Source organism: Bombina bombina, chromosome 7, assembly GCF_027579735.1.
Source record: "Bombina bombina isolate aBomBom1 chromosome 7, aBomBom1.pri, whole genome shotgun sequence".
Classification (NCBI taxonomy): Eukaryota; Metazoa; Chordata; class Amphibia; order Anura; family Bombinatoridae; genus Bombina; species Bombina bombina.
Genome location: NC_069505.1, coordinates 445,592,284 through 445,604,803, shown reverse-complemented (window position 1 = coordinate 445,604,803; position 12,520 = coordinate 445,592,284). Strand labels below are relative to the sequence as shown.

General features: G+C 40.2%; 1 protein-coding gene across 3 annotated transcripts in view; it reads left to right on the top strand.

Annotated features, from left to right (window-relative positions):
- Positions 1-12,520, top strand: part of EP300 (E1A binding protein p300) — a 657,355-nt gene that overhangs the window by 160,113 nt on the left and 484,722 nt on the right. For all 3 annotated transcript variants that reach the window (XM_053721396.1, XM_053721397.1, XM_053721395.1), the window contains exons 6-7: positions 3,920-4,033; positions 4,119-4,358. In XM_053721396.1, the coding sequence (XP_053577371.1) occupies positions 3,920-4,033; positions 4,119-4,358 (354 nt within the window). The remainder of the gene's footprint in view (positions 1-3,919; positions 4,034-4,118; positions 4,359-12,520) is intronic.

The following is a 12,520-nucleotide window of genomic DNA, read 5'->3' as shown; positions in this document are numbered from 1 at the left end:
TTCTATCAGGCTTTAGTTCGAATCAAGCCTGTGTTTAAACCTGTTGCTCCGCCATGGAATTTGAATTTAGTTCTTAAAGTTCTTCAAGGGGTTCCGTTTGAACCTATGCATTCCATAGATATTAAGCTTCTATCTTGGAAAGTTCTGTTTTTAGTTGCTATCTCTTCGGCTCGAAGAGTTTCTTAACTATCTGCGTTGCAATGCGACTCGCCTTATCTTGTCTTCCATGCTGATAAGGTGGTTTTGCGTACCAAATCTGGATTTTTTTCCTAAGGTTGTTACTAATAGGAATATCAATCAGGAAATTGTTGTTCCTTCTCTGTGTCCTAATCCTTCCTCTAAGAAGGAGCGTCTGTTGCACAGCTTGGACGTGGTTCGTGCTTTGAAGTTTTACTTGCAAGCAACCAAGGATTTCCGTCAAACTTCTTCTTTGTTGTCTATTCTGGAAAACGTAGAGGTCTAAAAGCTACGGCTACCTCTCTTTCTTTTTGGCTGAAAAGCATCATCCGTTTGACATACAAGACTGCTGGATAGCAGCCTCCTGAAAGGATTACAGCTCACTCTACTAGAGCGGTGGCTTCCACATGGGCTTTTAAAAATGATGCTTCTGTTGAACAGATTTGTAAGGCTCTTTTCGGCAACCAATAAAGAGATATAAAAAAAAAATGGGGGCTTGGCAAAATTAATTGTAATATAGAACTATTTATGACATAAACAGACACAGATATGCGCATTGTTTAGGCAAACATTCCCAGATATCTTCTTGAATTTACTATGCGTCTGTCTAATTTATATTCGTTCTCCTATATAAGTCACAAAAACGATCTGTAATTCTGAGCCATAGGGTCGGATTGGGAGTGACTAAGTTAGATGTTTAAATATACCAGTTGATTTATATCTTTATTCATGTTTAATAAATATCTCAAGGAGTAATGTATTGTTAGGGTGTCTGGATCTGGCACCAGCATCTTAATAATTCAAGTGAAACTTTTGTTTTACTATTTGGCACACATATGCTGTTTTTCTTTGTATGTTTTCTTTATTTTTCTTTCACTATCACTATATTATTTAACCCCTGGAAGCAAATAAAGAACAGGTCCAAGAGTGACCTATATCGACAAGGGGCAAGAAAATGAGGACTATATATGTTTAAGAACTTTTAAGAACAAATATGCTGAGAATATTTTATATCCTGTTTTTTTTCCTTTTCATGTAACCAGTGTAATGTTTGTCCTCTAAAAATATATAAAAAAAAAATTATTAATTTGAAATTACAAGGTTACAATATTGGCAACCATTAACTAGAAATACAGTTTAAACTAAATAAAGCTTCTAAATTATGGACTGAGTTTGAGATGGAGTGGCTACCCCAAGATTTTTTATAGAAAGGAAGAGACATTGTTGAACTCATTGAGGCCAAATGGATGAACTGTATTTAAGAGGAAAATCCATTTACTTTCAGCTTTTAATAAAGTTTGCTCTACATCCCCCTCCTGATTCCAAATTTGACTTTTTGTATTCCAAAACATTTTAAATCACTTTGTTTGGAATTATGTTAAAGAAATGCCTGGTCACTGAGGTTACTTCTTTCCCTGCTTGGAGGTCTTTACCCGCATTTTTAATGTTTCTTAGGTGCTCTTGCAACCTTACTCGTATTTTTCTGGTTGTCATTCCAATGTAGAACAGATCACACTTGCATCATAATGCATAAACTACACCTTTCGTTTGGCAGTTATGTGCATTTTTTTATGCAGTTTATTAAAACGATCATATATTGTATGTGTTTTTAACATAAAACTGCATGAGGTACAGGTTCCACATTTAAAGGAGCCGTTTGTAAATGCACTCGTTGTTTTTACACCCTCTAGATGACTTGGACTTATGAGGTCTTTTAGATTTCGAGTTCTATGCCCTTTTTGGATTTTGTCACCTAGAATGGATTTCTTCTATAAGGTACGACGAGTCCACGGATTCATCCTTTACTTGTGGGATATTATCCTCCTGCTACCAGGAAGTGGCAAAGAGCACCACAGCAGAGCTGTCTATATAGCTCCTCCCTTAGCTCCACCCCCAGTCATTTTCTTTGCCTACTCTAAGTACTAGGAAGGGTAAAGTGAAACAGGTGATAAAATATTAGTTTCTACTTTCTTCAAGCAAGAGTCTCTTCGGCTCGAGTTTCTGAACTTTCTGCGTTGCAATGCGACTCACCTTATCTCGTTTTCCATGCTGATAAGGTGGTTTTACGTACCAAACCTGGATTCCTTCCTAAGGTTGTTACTAATAGGAATATCAATCAAGAAATGGTTGCTCCTTTTCTGTGTCCTAATCCTTCCTCTAAGGAGGAGCGTCTGTTGCACAACTTGGCCGTGGTTCGTGCTTTGAAGTTCTACTTGCAAGCAACCAAGGATTTCCGTCAAACATCTTTGTTTGTTGTCTATTCTGGAAAACGTAGAGGTCAAAAAGCTACGGCTACCTCTTTCTTTTTGGCTGAAAAGCATCATCCGTTTGGCATACAAGACGGCTGGACAGCAGCCTCCTGAAAGGATTACAGCTCATTCTACTAGAGCGGTGGCTTCCACATGGGCTTTTAAAAATGATGCTTCTGTTGAACAGATTTGTAAGGCTGCGACTTGGTCTAAGCTTCATACCTTTTCCAAATTTTATACTTTTGCTTCTTTGGAGGCTATTTTTTTGAGAAAAGTTCTTCAAGCAGTGGTGCCTTCTGTTTAACCATCTGTCTTGTCCCTCCTGTTCCTGTAGCTTTGGTATTGTATCCCACAAGTAAAGCATGAATCTGTGGACTCGTCGTACCTTATAGAAGAAAAGTAAATTTATGCTTACCTGATAAATTAATTTCTAATATGGTACGATGAGTCCACGGCCCGCCCTGTCATTTTAAGACAATTATATTTTTTGATTTTAAACTTCAGTCACCTCTGCACCTTTTAGTTTCTCCTTTTTCTTCCTGTACCTTTGGTCGAATGACTGGGGCGTGGAGCTAAGGGAGGAGCTATATAGACAGCTCTGCTGTGGTGCTCTTTGCACTTCCTGTTAGCAGGAGGATAATATCCCACAAGTAAAGAATGAATCCGTGGACTCGTTGTACCATAGAAGAAATTAATTTATCAGGTAAGCATAAATTTACTTTTTAAACTGGCATCAGACATTAAAATGTGCCAATTATTTATCTATGTGTTAATTTACTATTTATATGTTAATAAGCACTTCAAGTACAGGAGAGTAACACCTGACTAGTTGGTGTCAACCTATTGGTTCAGTGTTTGCTCTAGACTTCTTGCATTTATGTTGACACAAGAGAACACTTAGACTCTAGGTGGGTCATGATTGCAAGTATTGATATTTATTTAGAATAGAATATCTATTTTGACTACAATACATGACCTAATTAATTAGTGTTTTACTCTTATCTGATTATCATATACCCACAAAAGTTATTTTTGATCCATCCCAGCAGCCTTATCTAGCTTTAACAAGCAATATCTGTTACCTCATCTCCAATAGGCTCCTAAGTGCGATTTTAATGTGTGTTTTTCCTATTTTAATTTTTGCTGCTAATAAGTCACATTATAACTTCTCATAAGTTGTTACTTATTATTCAAGATTCTATATTACCTTGTCTGTGTGTCTGACACTATTTAGTGACCCATCTCGGTCAGGGTTACATTAACCCCTTGAGTGCTATATATGTAGTCTTTCTCAAGTGTGGGCTGCCTTAGCCTCTCTTGTAAGTTTAAAAAAACTGGGAGGGATGATTGGTTTGGGATGGCTTTTTCCGCCTCCTGGTGACCAGATGAAGTATTACCCAAAGGTTAGGAATGAATTTGTGGACTCTCACTGCCAAGAAAGAAAATTATTAATAAGGTAAGCATAAATTATATTTTTTGTCTGTTTTGTATAGTTGCTCACTGCGCTTCCTCACGGCAAATCATCTCACACTGGAAGAACTGCACTCGTCACGATTGTCCAGTCTGTCTGCCACTGAAAAACGCTGGTGACAAACGAAACCAGCAGTGTAAGTATATAACCATCCCTCTATCAACATTACACTGAATTTTTCAGCTATTGAAGTTCATTAATAGATTCTCATTTCTCTGCAGCATTGTTAGGTGGTCCTGCAGTGAATCTAGGAGGTGCCAGTGCAGTTGGAGGTGTGGGCCAGCAGCAGGCTCCTTCTCTGAATACCACCAGCCAGATTGACCCAAGCTCTATAGAGAGGGCCTATGCAGCCCTTGGCCTTACCTACCAGGGGAACCAAATGCAGACGCAACCTCAGGCACCAGTGAAAGGCCAGCAACCAGGACAGTCACCCCAAGGCATGCGGCCCATGAACACAATGAGTAAGACTTGTATAACTTGTTACATAAGAGGGACACTAAAGTCAAAATAAAATTTTATGATTCAGAAAGAACATGCAATATTAAGACACACTACAGTTTACTTCCATTATCACATTTTTAAGTCTTTTTATATTCAAACTTTTTGGGGAACAAGATCCTACTAAGCATGTTCACAAGCTCACAGGGTATACATATACTAGTCTAGGGCTGCAACTAACGATTATTTTCATAATCGATTAATCTGCCGATTATTTTTTCAATTAATCGACTAATCGGATAAAAAGAGAATCAATAATAGTTTTCTATGTTTTAAATAAAATCCACATAATGAGTGTTACAAATATAAACTTCAGACTAAAACTTTACATTAACACAACTGTTTCTTCAATTTTTAAGCAGCAGAGCACAGTTTTATAATTAAACAAAACCACAAACTGTTTGAAAAGAGGTAGAACTAGAAAGAGTTAGACTATCACTGTTAATAACATTCTGTTATTCACTCTTTCAGAAACTTTGCATTGAAATGCAAAAATCTCAACATGTCCACATGATTCTGGCTAAGGCTGGTTTTCTGTTTGCAGCTATATTTCCTGCAGCAGAGAAAAAAAGCTGTTGAGGTGTATAAGTAGGGTTTTGCTAATTTCACCAAAGTGGGATATTAGCTCTTCACCAATGCTAAGTGTTTTCCACCTTGGCAAGGGGCCTCTCAATAAAGTAACCCTTGACTTCATTCTAACATAAAAATATCTTGAATATCTTGAATATCTATATGCAATGGTAAATAACCAGCTATAAGGTTAAAGGAAATATCTAGTCCGCTCTAAAAATAACAAATATATACTTATAAAGGTTGAATCTAGTACATATTAACACAATTTATTAAAAATATAAAAAAACAATAAAAAACAAAATCAAAAGCACTAAGGACTATATCAATAACAGGACAAAGCCTTACACATTTATTTATACAGTACATATAATCAGCCATAGCAAGCATTACGCTAATAATTGTGCAAACAGATAATAGTGCACATCAATTTAAATAACTCCCATCAATCTAGGGGCAAGGTGTAAACAACAAGCTTGGCACTATATCATGAAAAGCATAGTTCCAAATCACCAGATTTAATATAAACAATCCAAATGATGACTATTATATCTGGGTTGCACATAAGCCAGGGGTAGTTGTAAACGTATACTGTCCTGAAAAAGTGAAAAGTAGACGTCCTTTAGGCTAAGGACATAACCATAAAACACAATACCATATGCAGGAGTTCATTGGAGTGAAGCAGCTGGTGTTGTGCACAGACCAACTAATTGCAAACCAACTAATCGATTATGAGATTCGTTGACAACTATTTTCATAATCTATTATTATCGATTATGGCGATTAGTTGTTGCAGCTCTATACTAGTCTGTGATTGGCTGATGTCTGTCACATGATACAGGGGCCGGAAAATGGGAGAAAAAAAATTGTCCGAAAAATCTCTTGCTAAGTTGAAATTCAGAGTAGGTGTTAAATAATTGTCTTTTATTATGTTCTTGTTAATTATGCAATTCTACTGCATTGAGTGTATAACTTGTTACATTAGACTATTGCACCCTTAAGTATTGTGTGTTACATTAGACAACTTCACCCTTAGAGATATGCCACAGTGTTTGAATCCTCTTATAGCCTAGTTGGCACATAGTAGTGCTTCTGGGTTATTATGAAAGGCATTGTGACTTTGTGCTGTCTGCTGTGAAACCTGCCAAAATGTATCTGGTGCTTTACGGCAAATAGTCTTTGCTCATTTTAAATACCTACCCCACATTTTTTTTTAAATAACTTTATAGTAATAAGATCCATTACATACATGACAAAACTGATAGAAGTGATACAAATACTTTATTTCTCTTGTTAAGTGTATCCAGTCCACGGATCATCCATTACTTGTGGGATATTCTCCTTCCCAACAGGAAGTTGCAAGAGGATCACCCACAGCAGAGCTGCTATGTAGCTCCTCCCCTCAATGCTATACCCAGTCATTCTCTAGCAACTCTCAACTAAGATGGAGGTCGTAAGAGGACTGTGGTGTTTTATACTTAGTTTATTTCTTCAATCAAAAGTTTATTTTTAAATGGTACCGGAGTGTACTGTTTATCTCAGGCAGTATTTAGAAGAAGAATCTGCCTGCGTTTTCTATGATCTTGGCAGAAGTAACTAAGATCCTTTGCTGTTCTCACATATTCTGAGGAGTGAGGTAACTTCAGAGGGGGAATAGCGTGCAGGTTTTCCTGCAATAAGGTATGTGCAGTTAAAATATTTTTCTAGGGATGGAATTTGCTAGAAAATGCTGCTGATACCGAAGTAATGTAAGTAAAGCCTTAAATGCAGTGATAGCGACTGGTATCAGGCTTATTAATAGAGATACATACTCTTATAAAAGTGTATTTTAAAACGTTTGCTGGCATGTTTAATCGTTTTTTTACATATGTTTGGTGATAAAACTTATTGGGGCCTAGTTTTTTTCCACATGGCTGGCTTGAATTTTGCCTAGAAACAGTTCCCTGAGGCTTCCCACTGTTGTAATATGAGTGGGAGGGGCCTATTTTGGCGTTTTTTGCACAGCAAAAATTAAAGACACAGATATCCAGCTTCTTCCTGCATGATCCAGGACTTCTCTGGAGGGCTCAAAAGGCTTCAAAAGTCGTATTGAGGGAGGTAAAAAGCCACAGTAAAGCTGTGGCAGTTGTTGTGACTGTTTAAAAAACGTTTTTGTCATTTGTTATTCCGTTTTTGGTATTAAGGGGTTAATCATCCATTTGCAAGTGGGTGCAATGCTCTGCTAACTTATTACATACACTGTAAAAATTTCGTTAGTGTAACTGCATTTTTTCACTGTTATTTCAAAATTTGGGAAAATTTGTGTTTCTTAAAGGCGCAGTAACGTTTTTTATATTGCTTGTAAACTTGTTTTAAAGTGTTTTCCAAGCTTGCTAGTCTCATTGCTAGTCTGTTTAAACATGTCTGACACAGAGGAACCTACTTGTTCATTATGTTTGAAAGCCATGGTGGAGCCCCATAGGAGAATATGTACTAAATGTATTGATTTCACCTTAAACAGTAAAGATCAGTCTTTATCTATAAAAGAATTATCACCAGAGGATTCTGTCGAGGGGGAAAGTTATGCCGACTAACTCTCCCCACGTGTCAGACCCTCCCGCTCAGGGGACGCACGCTAATATGGCGCCAATTACATCAGGGACGCCCATAGCGATTACCTTGCAGGACATGGCTGCAATCATGAATAATACCCTGTCAGAGGTATTATCTAGATTGCCTGAATTAAGAGGCAAGCGCGATAGCTCTGGGGTTAGGAGAGATATAGAGCGTGCAAATGCTGTTAGAGCCATGTCTGATACTGCGTCACAGTATGCAGAACCTGAGGACGGAGAGCTTCAGTCTGTGGGTGACATCTCTGACTCGGGGAAACCTGATTCAGAGATTTCTAATTTTAAATTTAAGCTTGAGAACCTCCGTGTATTGCTTGGGGAGGTATTAGCTGCTCTGAATGACTGTAACACAGTTGCAATTCCAGAGAAATTGTGTAGGCTGGATAGATACTATGCGGTGCCGGTGTGTACTGATGTTTTTCCTATACCTAAAAGGCTTACAGAAATTATTAGCAAGGAGTGGGATAGACCCGGTGTGCCCTTTTCCCTACCTCCTATATTTAGAAAAATGTTTCCAATAGATGCCACTACACGGGACTTATGGCAGACTGTCCCTAAGGTGGAGGGAGCAGTTTCTACTTTAGCAAAGCGTACCACTATCCCGGTTGAGGACAGTTGTGCTTTTTCAGATCCAATGGATAAAAAATTGGAGGGTTACCTTAAGAAAATGTTTATTCAACAAGGTTTTATTTTACAGCCCCTTGCATGCATTGCGCCTGTCACTGCTGCGGCGGTATTCTGGTTTGAGGCCCTGGAAGAGGCCATCCAGACAGCTCCATTGAATGAAATTATTGACAAGCTTAGAACGCTTAAGCTAGCTAACTCATTTGTTTCTGATGTCATTGTTCATTTGACTAAACGAACGGCTAAGAATTCCGGATTCGCCATCCAGGCGCGTAGGGCGCTATGGCTTAAATCCTGGTCAGCTGACGTGACTTCAAAGTCTAAATTACTCAACATTCCTTTCAAGGGGCAGACCTTATTCGGGCCTGGCTTGAAGGAAATTATTGCTGACATTACTGGAGGCAAGGGTCATACCCTTCCTCAGGACAGGGCCAAATCAAAGGCCAAACAGTCTAATTTTCGTGCCTTTCGAAATTTCAAGGCAGGAGCAGCATCAACTTCCTCTGCTTCAAAACAAGAGGGAACTGTTGCTCATTCCAGACAGGCCTGGAAACCTAACCAGTCCTGGAACAAGGGCAAGCAGGCCAGGAAGCCTGCTGTTGCCCCCAAGACAGCATGAAGGAACGGCCCCCTATCCGGAAACGGATCTAGTGGGGGGCAGACTTTCTCTCTTCGCCCAGGCGTGGGCAAGAGATGTTCAGGATCCCTGGGCGTTGGAGATCATATCTCAGGGATATCTTCTGGACTTCAAAGCTTCTCCTCCACAAGGGAGATTTCATCTTTCAAGGTTATCATCAAACCAGATAAAGAAAGAGGCATTCCTAAGCTGTGTGCAAGACCTCCTAGTAATGGGAGTGATACATCCAGTTCCGCGGACGGAACAAGGACAGGGATTTTATTCAAATCTGTTTGTGGTTCCCAAGAAAGAGGGAACCTTCAGACCAATCTTGGATCTAAAGATCTTAAACAAATTCCTCAGAGTTCCATCATTCAAAATGGAAACTATTCGGACCATCCTACCCAAGAGGGTCAGTACATGACCACAGTGGACTTAAAGGATGCCTACCTTCACATACCGATTCACAAAGATCATCATCGGTTCCTAAGGTTTGCCTTTCTAGACAGGCATTACCAATTTGTAGCTCTTCCCTTCGGGTTGGCTACTGCCCCGAGAATTTTTACAAAGGTTCTGGGCTCACTTCTGGCGGTTCTAAGACCGCGAGGCATAGCGGTGGCGCCGTATCTAGACGACATCCTGATACAGGCGTCAAGCTTTCAAATTGCCAAGTCTCATACAGAGATAGTTCTGGCATTTCTGAGGTCGCATGGGTGGAAAGTGAACGTGGAAAAAGAGTTCTCTATCACCTCTCACAAGAGTCTCCTTCCTAGGGATTCTGTAGAGATGAAAATTTACCTGACTGAGTCCAGGTTATCAAAACTTCTAAATGCTTGCCGTGTCCTTCATTCCATTCCACGCCCGTCAGTGGCTCAGTGCATGGAAGTAATCGGCCTAATGGTAGCGGCAATGGACATAGTGCCATTTGCGCGCCTGCATCTCAGACCGCTGCAATTATGCATGCTAAGTCAGTGGAATGGGGATTACTCAGATTTGTCCCCTCTACTAAATCTGGATCAAGAGACCAGAGATTCTCTTCTCTGGTGGCTTTCACGGGTCCATCTGTTCAAGGGTATGACCTTTCGCAAGCCAGATTGGACGATTGTAACAGTTGCCAGCCTTCTAGGTTGGGGCGCAGTCTGGAACTCCCTGAAGGCTCAGGGATCGTGGACTCAGGAGGAGAAACTCCTCCCAATAAATATTCTGGAGTTAAGAGCAATATTCAATGCTCTTCTAGCTTGGCCTCAGTTAGCAACACTGAGGTTCATCAGATTTCAGTCGGACAACATCACGACTGTGGCTTACATCAACCATCAAGGGGGAACCAGGAGTTCCCTAGCGATGTTAGAAGTCTCAAAGATAATTCGCTGGGCAGAGTCTCTCTCTTGCCACCTGTCCGCAGTCCACATCCCAGGCGTAGAGAACTGGGAGGCGGATTTTCTAAGTCGTCAGACTTTTCATCCGGGGGAGTGGGAACTCCATCCGGAGGTGTTTGCTCAACTGGTCCATCGTTGGGGCAAACCAGAACTGGATCTCATGGCGTCTCGCCAGAACGCCAAGCTTCCTTGTTACGGATCCAGGTCCAGGGACCCGGGAGCAACGCTGATAGATGCTCTAGCAGCTCCTTGGTTCTTCAACCTGGCCTATGTGTTTCCACCGTTTCCTCTGCTCCCTCGACTGATTGCCAAAATCAAACAGGAGAGAGCATCGGTGATTCTGATAGCGCCTGCGTGGCCACGCAGGACCTGGTATGCAGACCTAGTGGACATGTCATCTCTTCCACCATGGACTCTGCCTCTGAGGCAGGACCTTCTAATACAAGGTCCTTTCAATCATCCAAATCTACTTTCTCTGAGACTGACTGCATGGAGATTGAACTCTTGATTCTATCAAGGCGTGGCTCCTCCGAGTCAGTCATTGATACCTTAATACAGGCTCGGAAGCCTGTCACCAGGAAAATCTACCATAAGATATGGCATAAATATCTTTATTGGTGTGAATCCAAGAGTTACTCATGGAGTAAGGTTAGGATTCCTAGGATATTGTCCTTTCTCCAAGAGGGTTTGGACAAAGGCTTATCAGCTAGTTCTTTAAAAGGACAGATCTCTGCTCTGTCTATTCTTTTGCACAAGCGTCTAGCAGAAGTTCCAGACGTCCAGGCATTTTGTCAGGCTTTGGTTAGGATTAAGCCTGTGTTTAAAACTGTTGCTCCCCCGTGGAGCTTAAACTTGGTTCTTAAAGTTCTTCAGGGAGTTCCGTTTGAACCCCTTCATTCCATTGATATTAAACTTTTATCTTGGAAAGTTCTGTTTTTGATGGCTATTTCCTCGGCTCGAAGAGTCTCCGAGTTATCTGCCTTACATTGTGATTCTCCTTATCTGATTTTTCATTCAGACAAGGTAGTTCTGCGTACCAAACCTGGGTTTTTACCTAAGTTGGTTTCTAACAGGAATATCAATCAAGAGACTGTTGTTCCATCATTGTGTCCTAATCCTTCTTCAAAGAAGGAACGTCTTTTGCATAATCTGGACGTAGTCCATGCCTTGAAGTTTTACTTACAGGCTACTAAAGATTTTCGTCAAACATCTGCCCTGTTTGTCGTTTACTCTGGACAGAGGAGAGGTCAAAAAGCTTCGGCAACCTCTCTCTCCTTTTGGCTTCGGAGCATAATACGCTTAGCCTATGAGACTGCTGGACAGCAGCCCCCTGAAAGGATTACAGCTCATTCTACTAGAGCTGTGGCTTCCACCTGGGCCTTTAAAAATGAGGCCTCTGTTAAACAGATTTGCAAGGCTGCGACTTGGTCTTTGCTTCACACCTTTTCAAAATTTTACAAATTTGACACTTTTGCTTCTTCGGAGGCTGTTTTTGGGAGAAAGGTTCTACAGGCAGTGGTTCCTTCCGTTTAAGTTCCTGCCTTGTCCCTCCCATCATCCGTGTACTTTAGCTTTGGTATTGGTATCCCACAAGTAATGGATGATCCGTGGACTGGATACACTTAACAAGAGAAAACATAATTTCTTTCATGTAATTAGCAAGAGTCCATGAGCTAGTGACGTATGGGATATACATTCCTACCAGGAGGGGCAAAGTTTCCCAAACCTTAAAATGCCTATAAATACACCCCTCACCACACCCACAATTCAGTTTTACAAACTTTGCCTCCTATGGAGGTGGTGAAGTAAGTTTGTGCTAGATTCTACGTTGATATGCGCTCCGCAGCAGGTTGGAGCCCGGTTTTCCTCTCAGCGTGCAGTGAATGTCAGAGGGATGTGAGGAGAGTATTGCCTATTTGAATGCAATGATCTCCTTCTACGGGGTCTATTTCATAGGTACCTCCCTTTTCGAATCGACGATATACTCTTATATATATATATATATATATATATATATATATATATATATATATATATATATATATATATATATACCATTACCTCTGCTGATTTTCGTTTCAGTACTGGTTTGGCTTTCTACAACATGTAGATGAGTGTCCTGGGGTAAGTAAGTAAGCTTATTTTCTGTGACACTCTAAGCTATGGTTAGGCACTTTTTTATAAAGTTCTAAATATATGTATTTAAACATTTATTGGCCTTGACTCAGGATGTTCAACATTCCTTATTTTCAGACAGTCAGTTTCATACTTGGGATAAATGCATTTGTTTCAATCATTTTTTCTTACCTTAAAAAATTTGACTTTTTCCC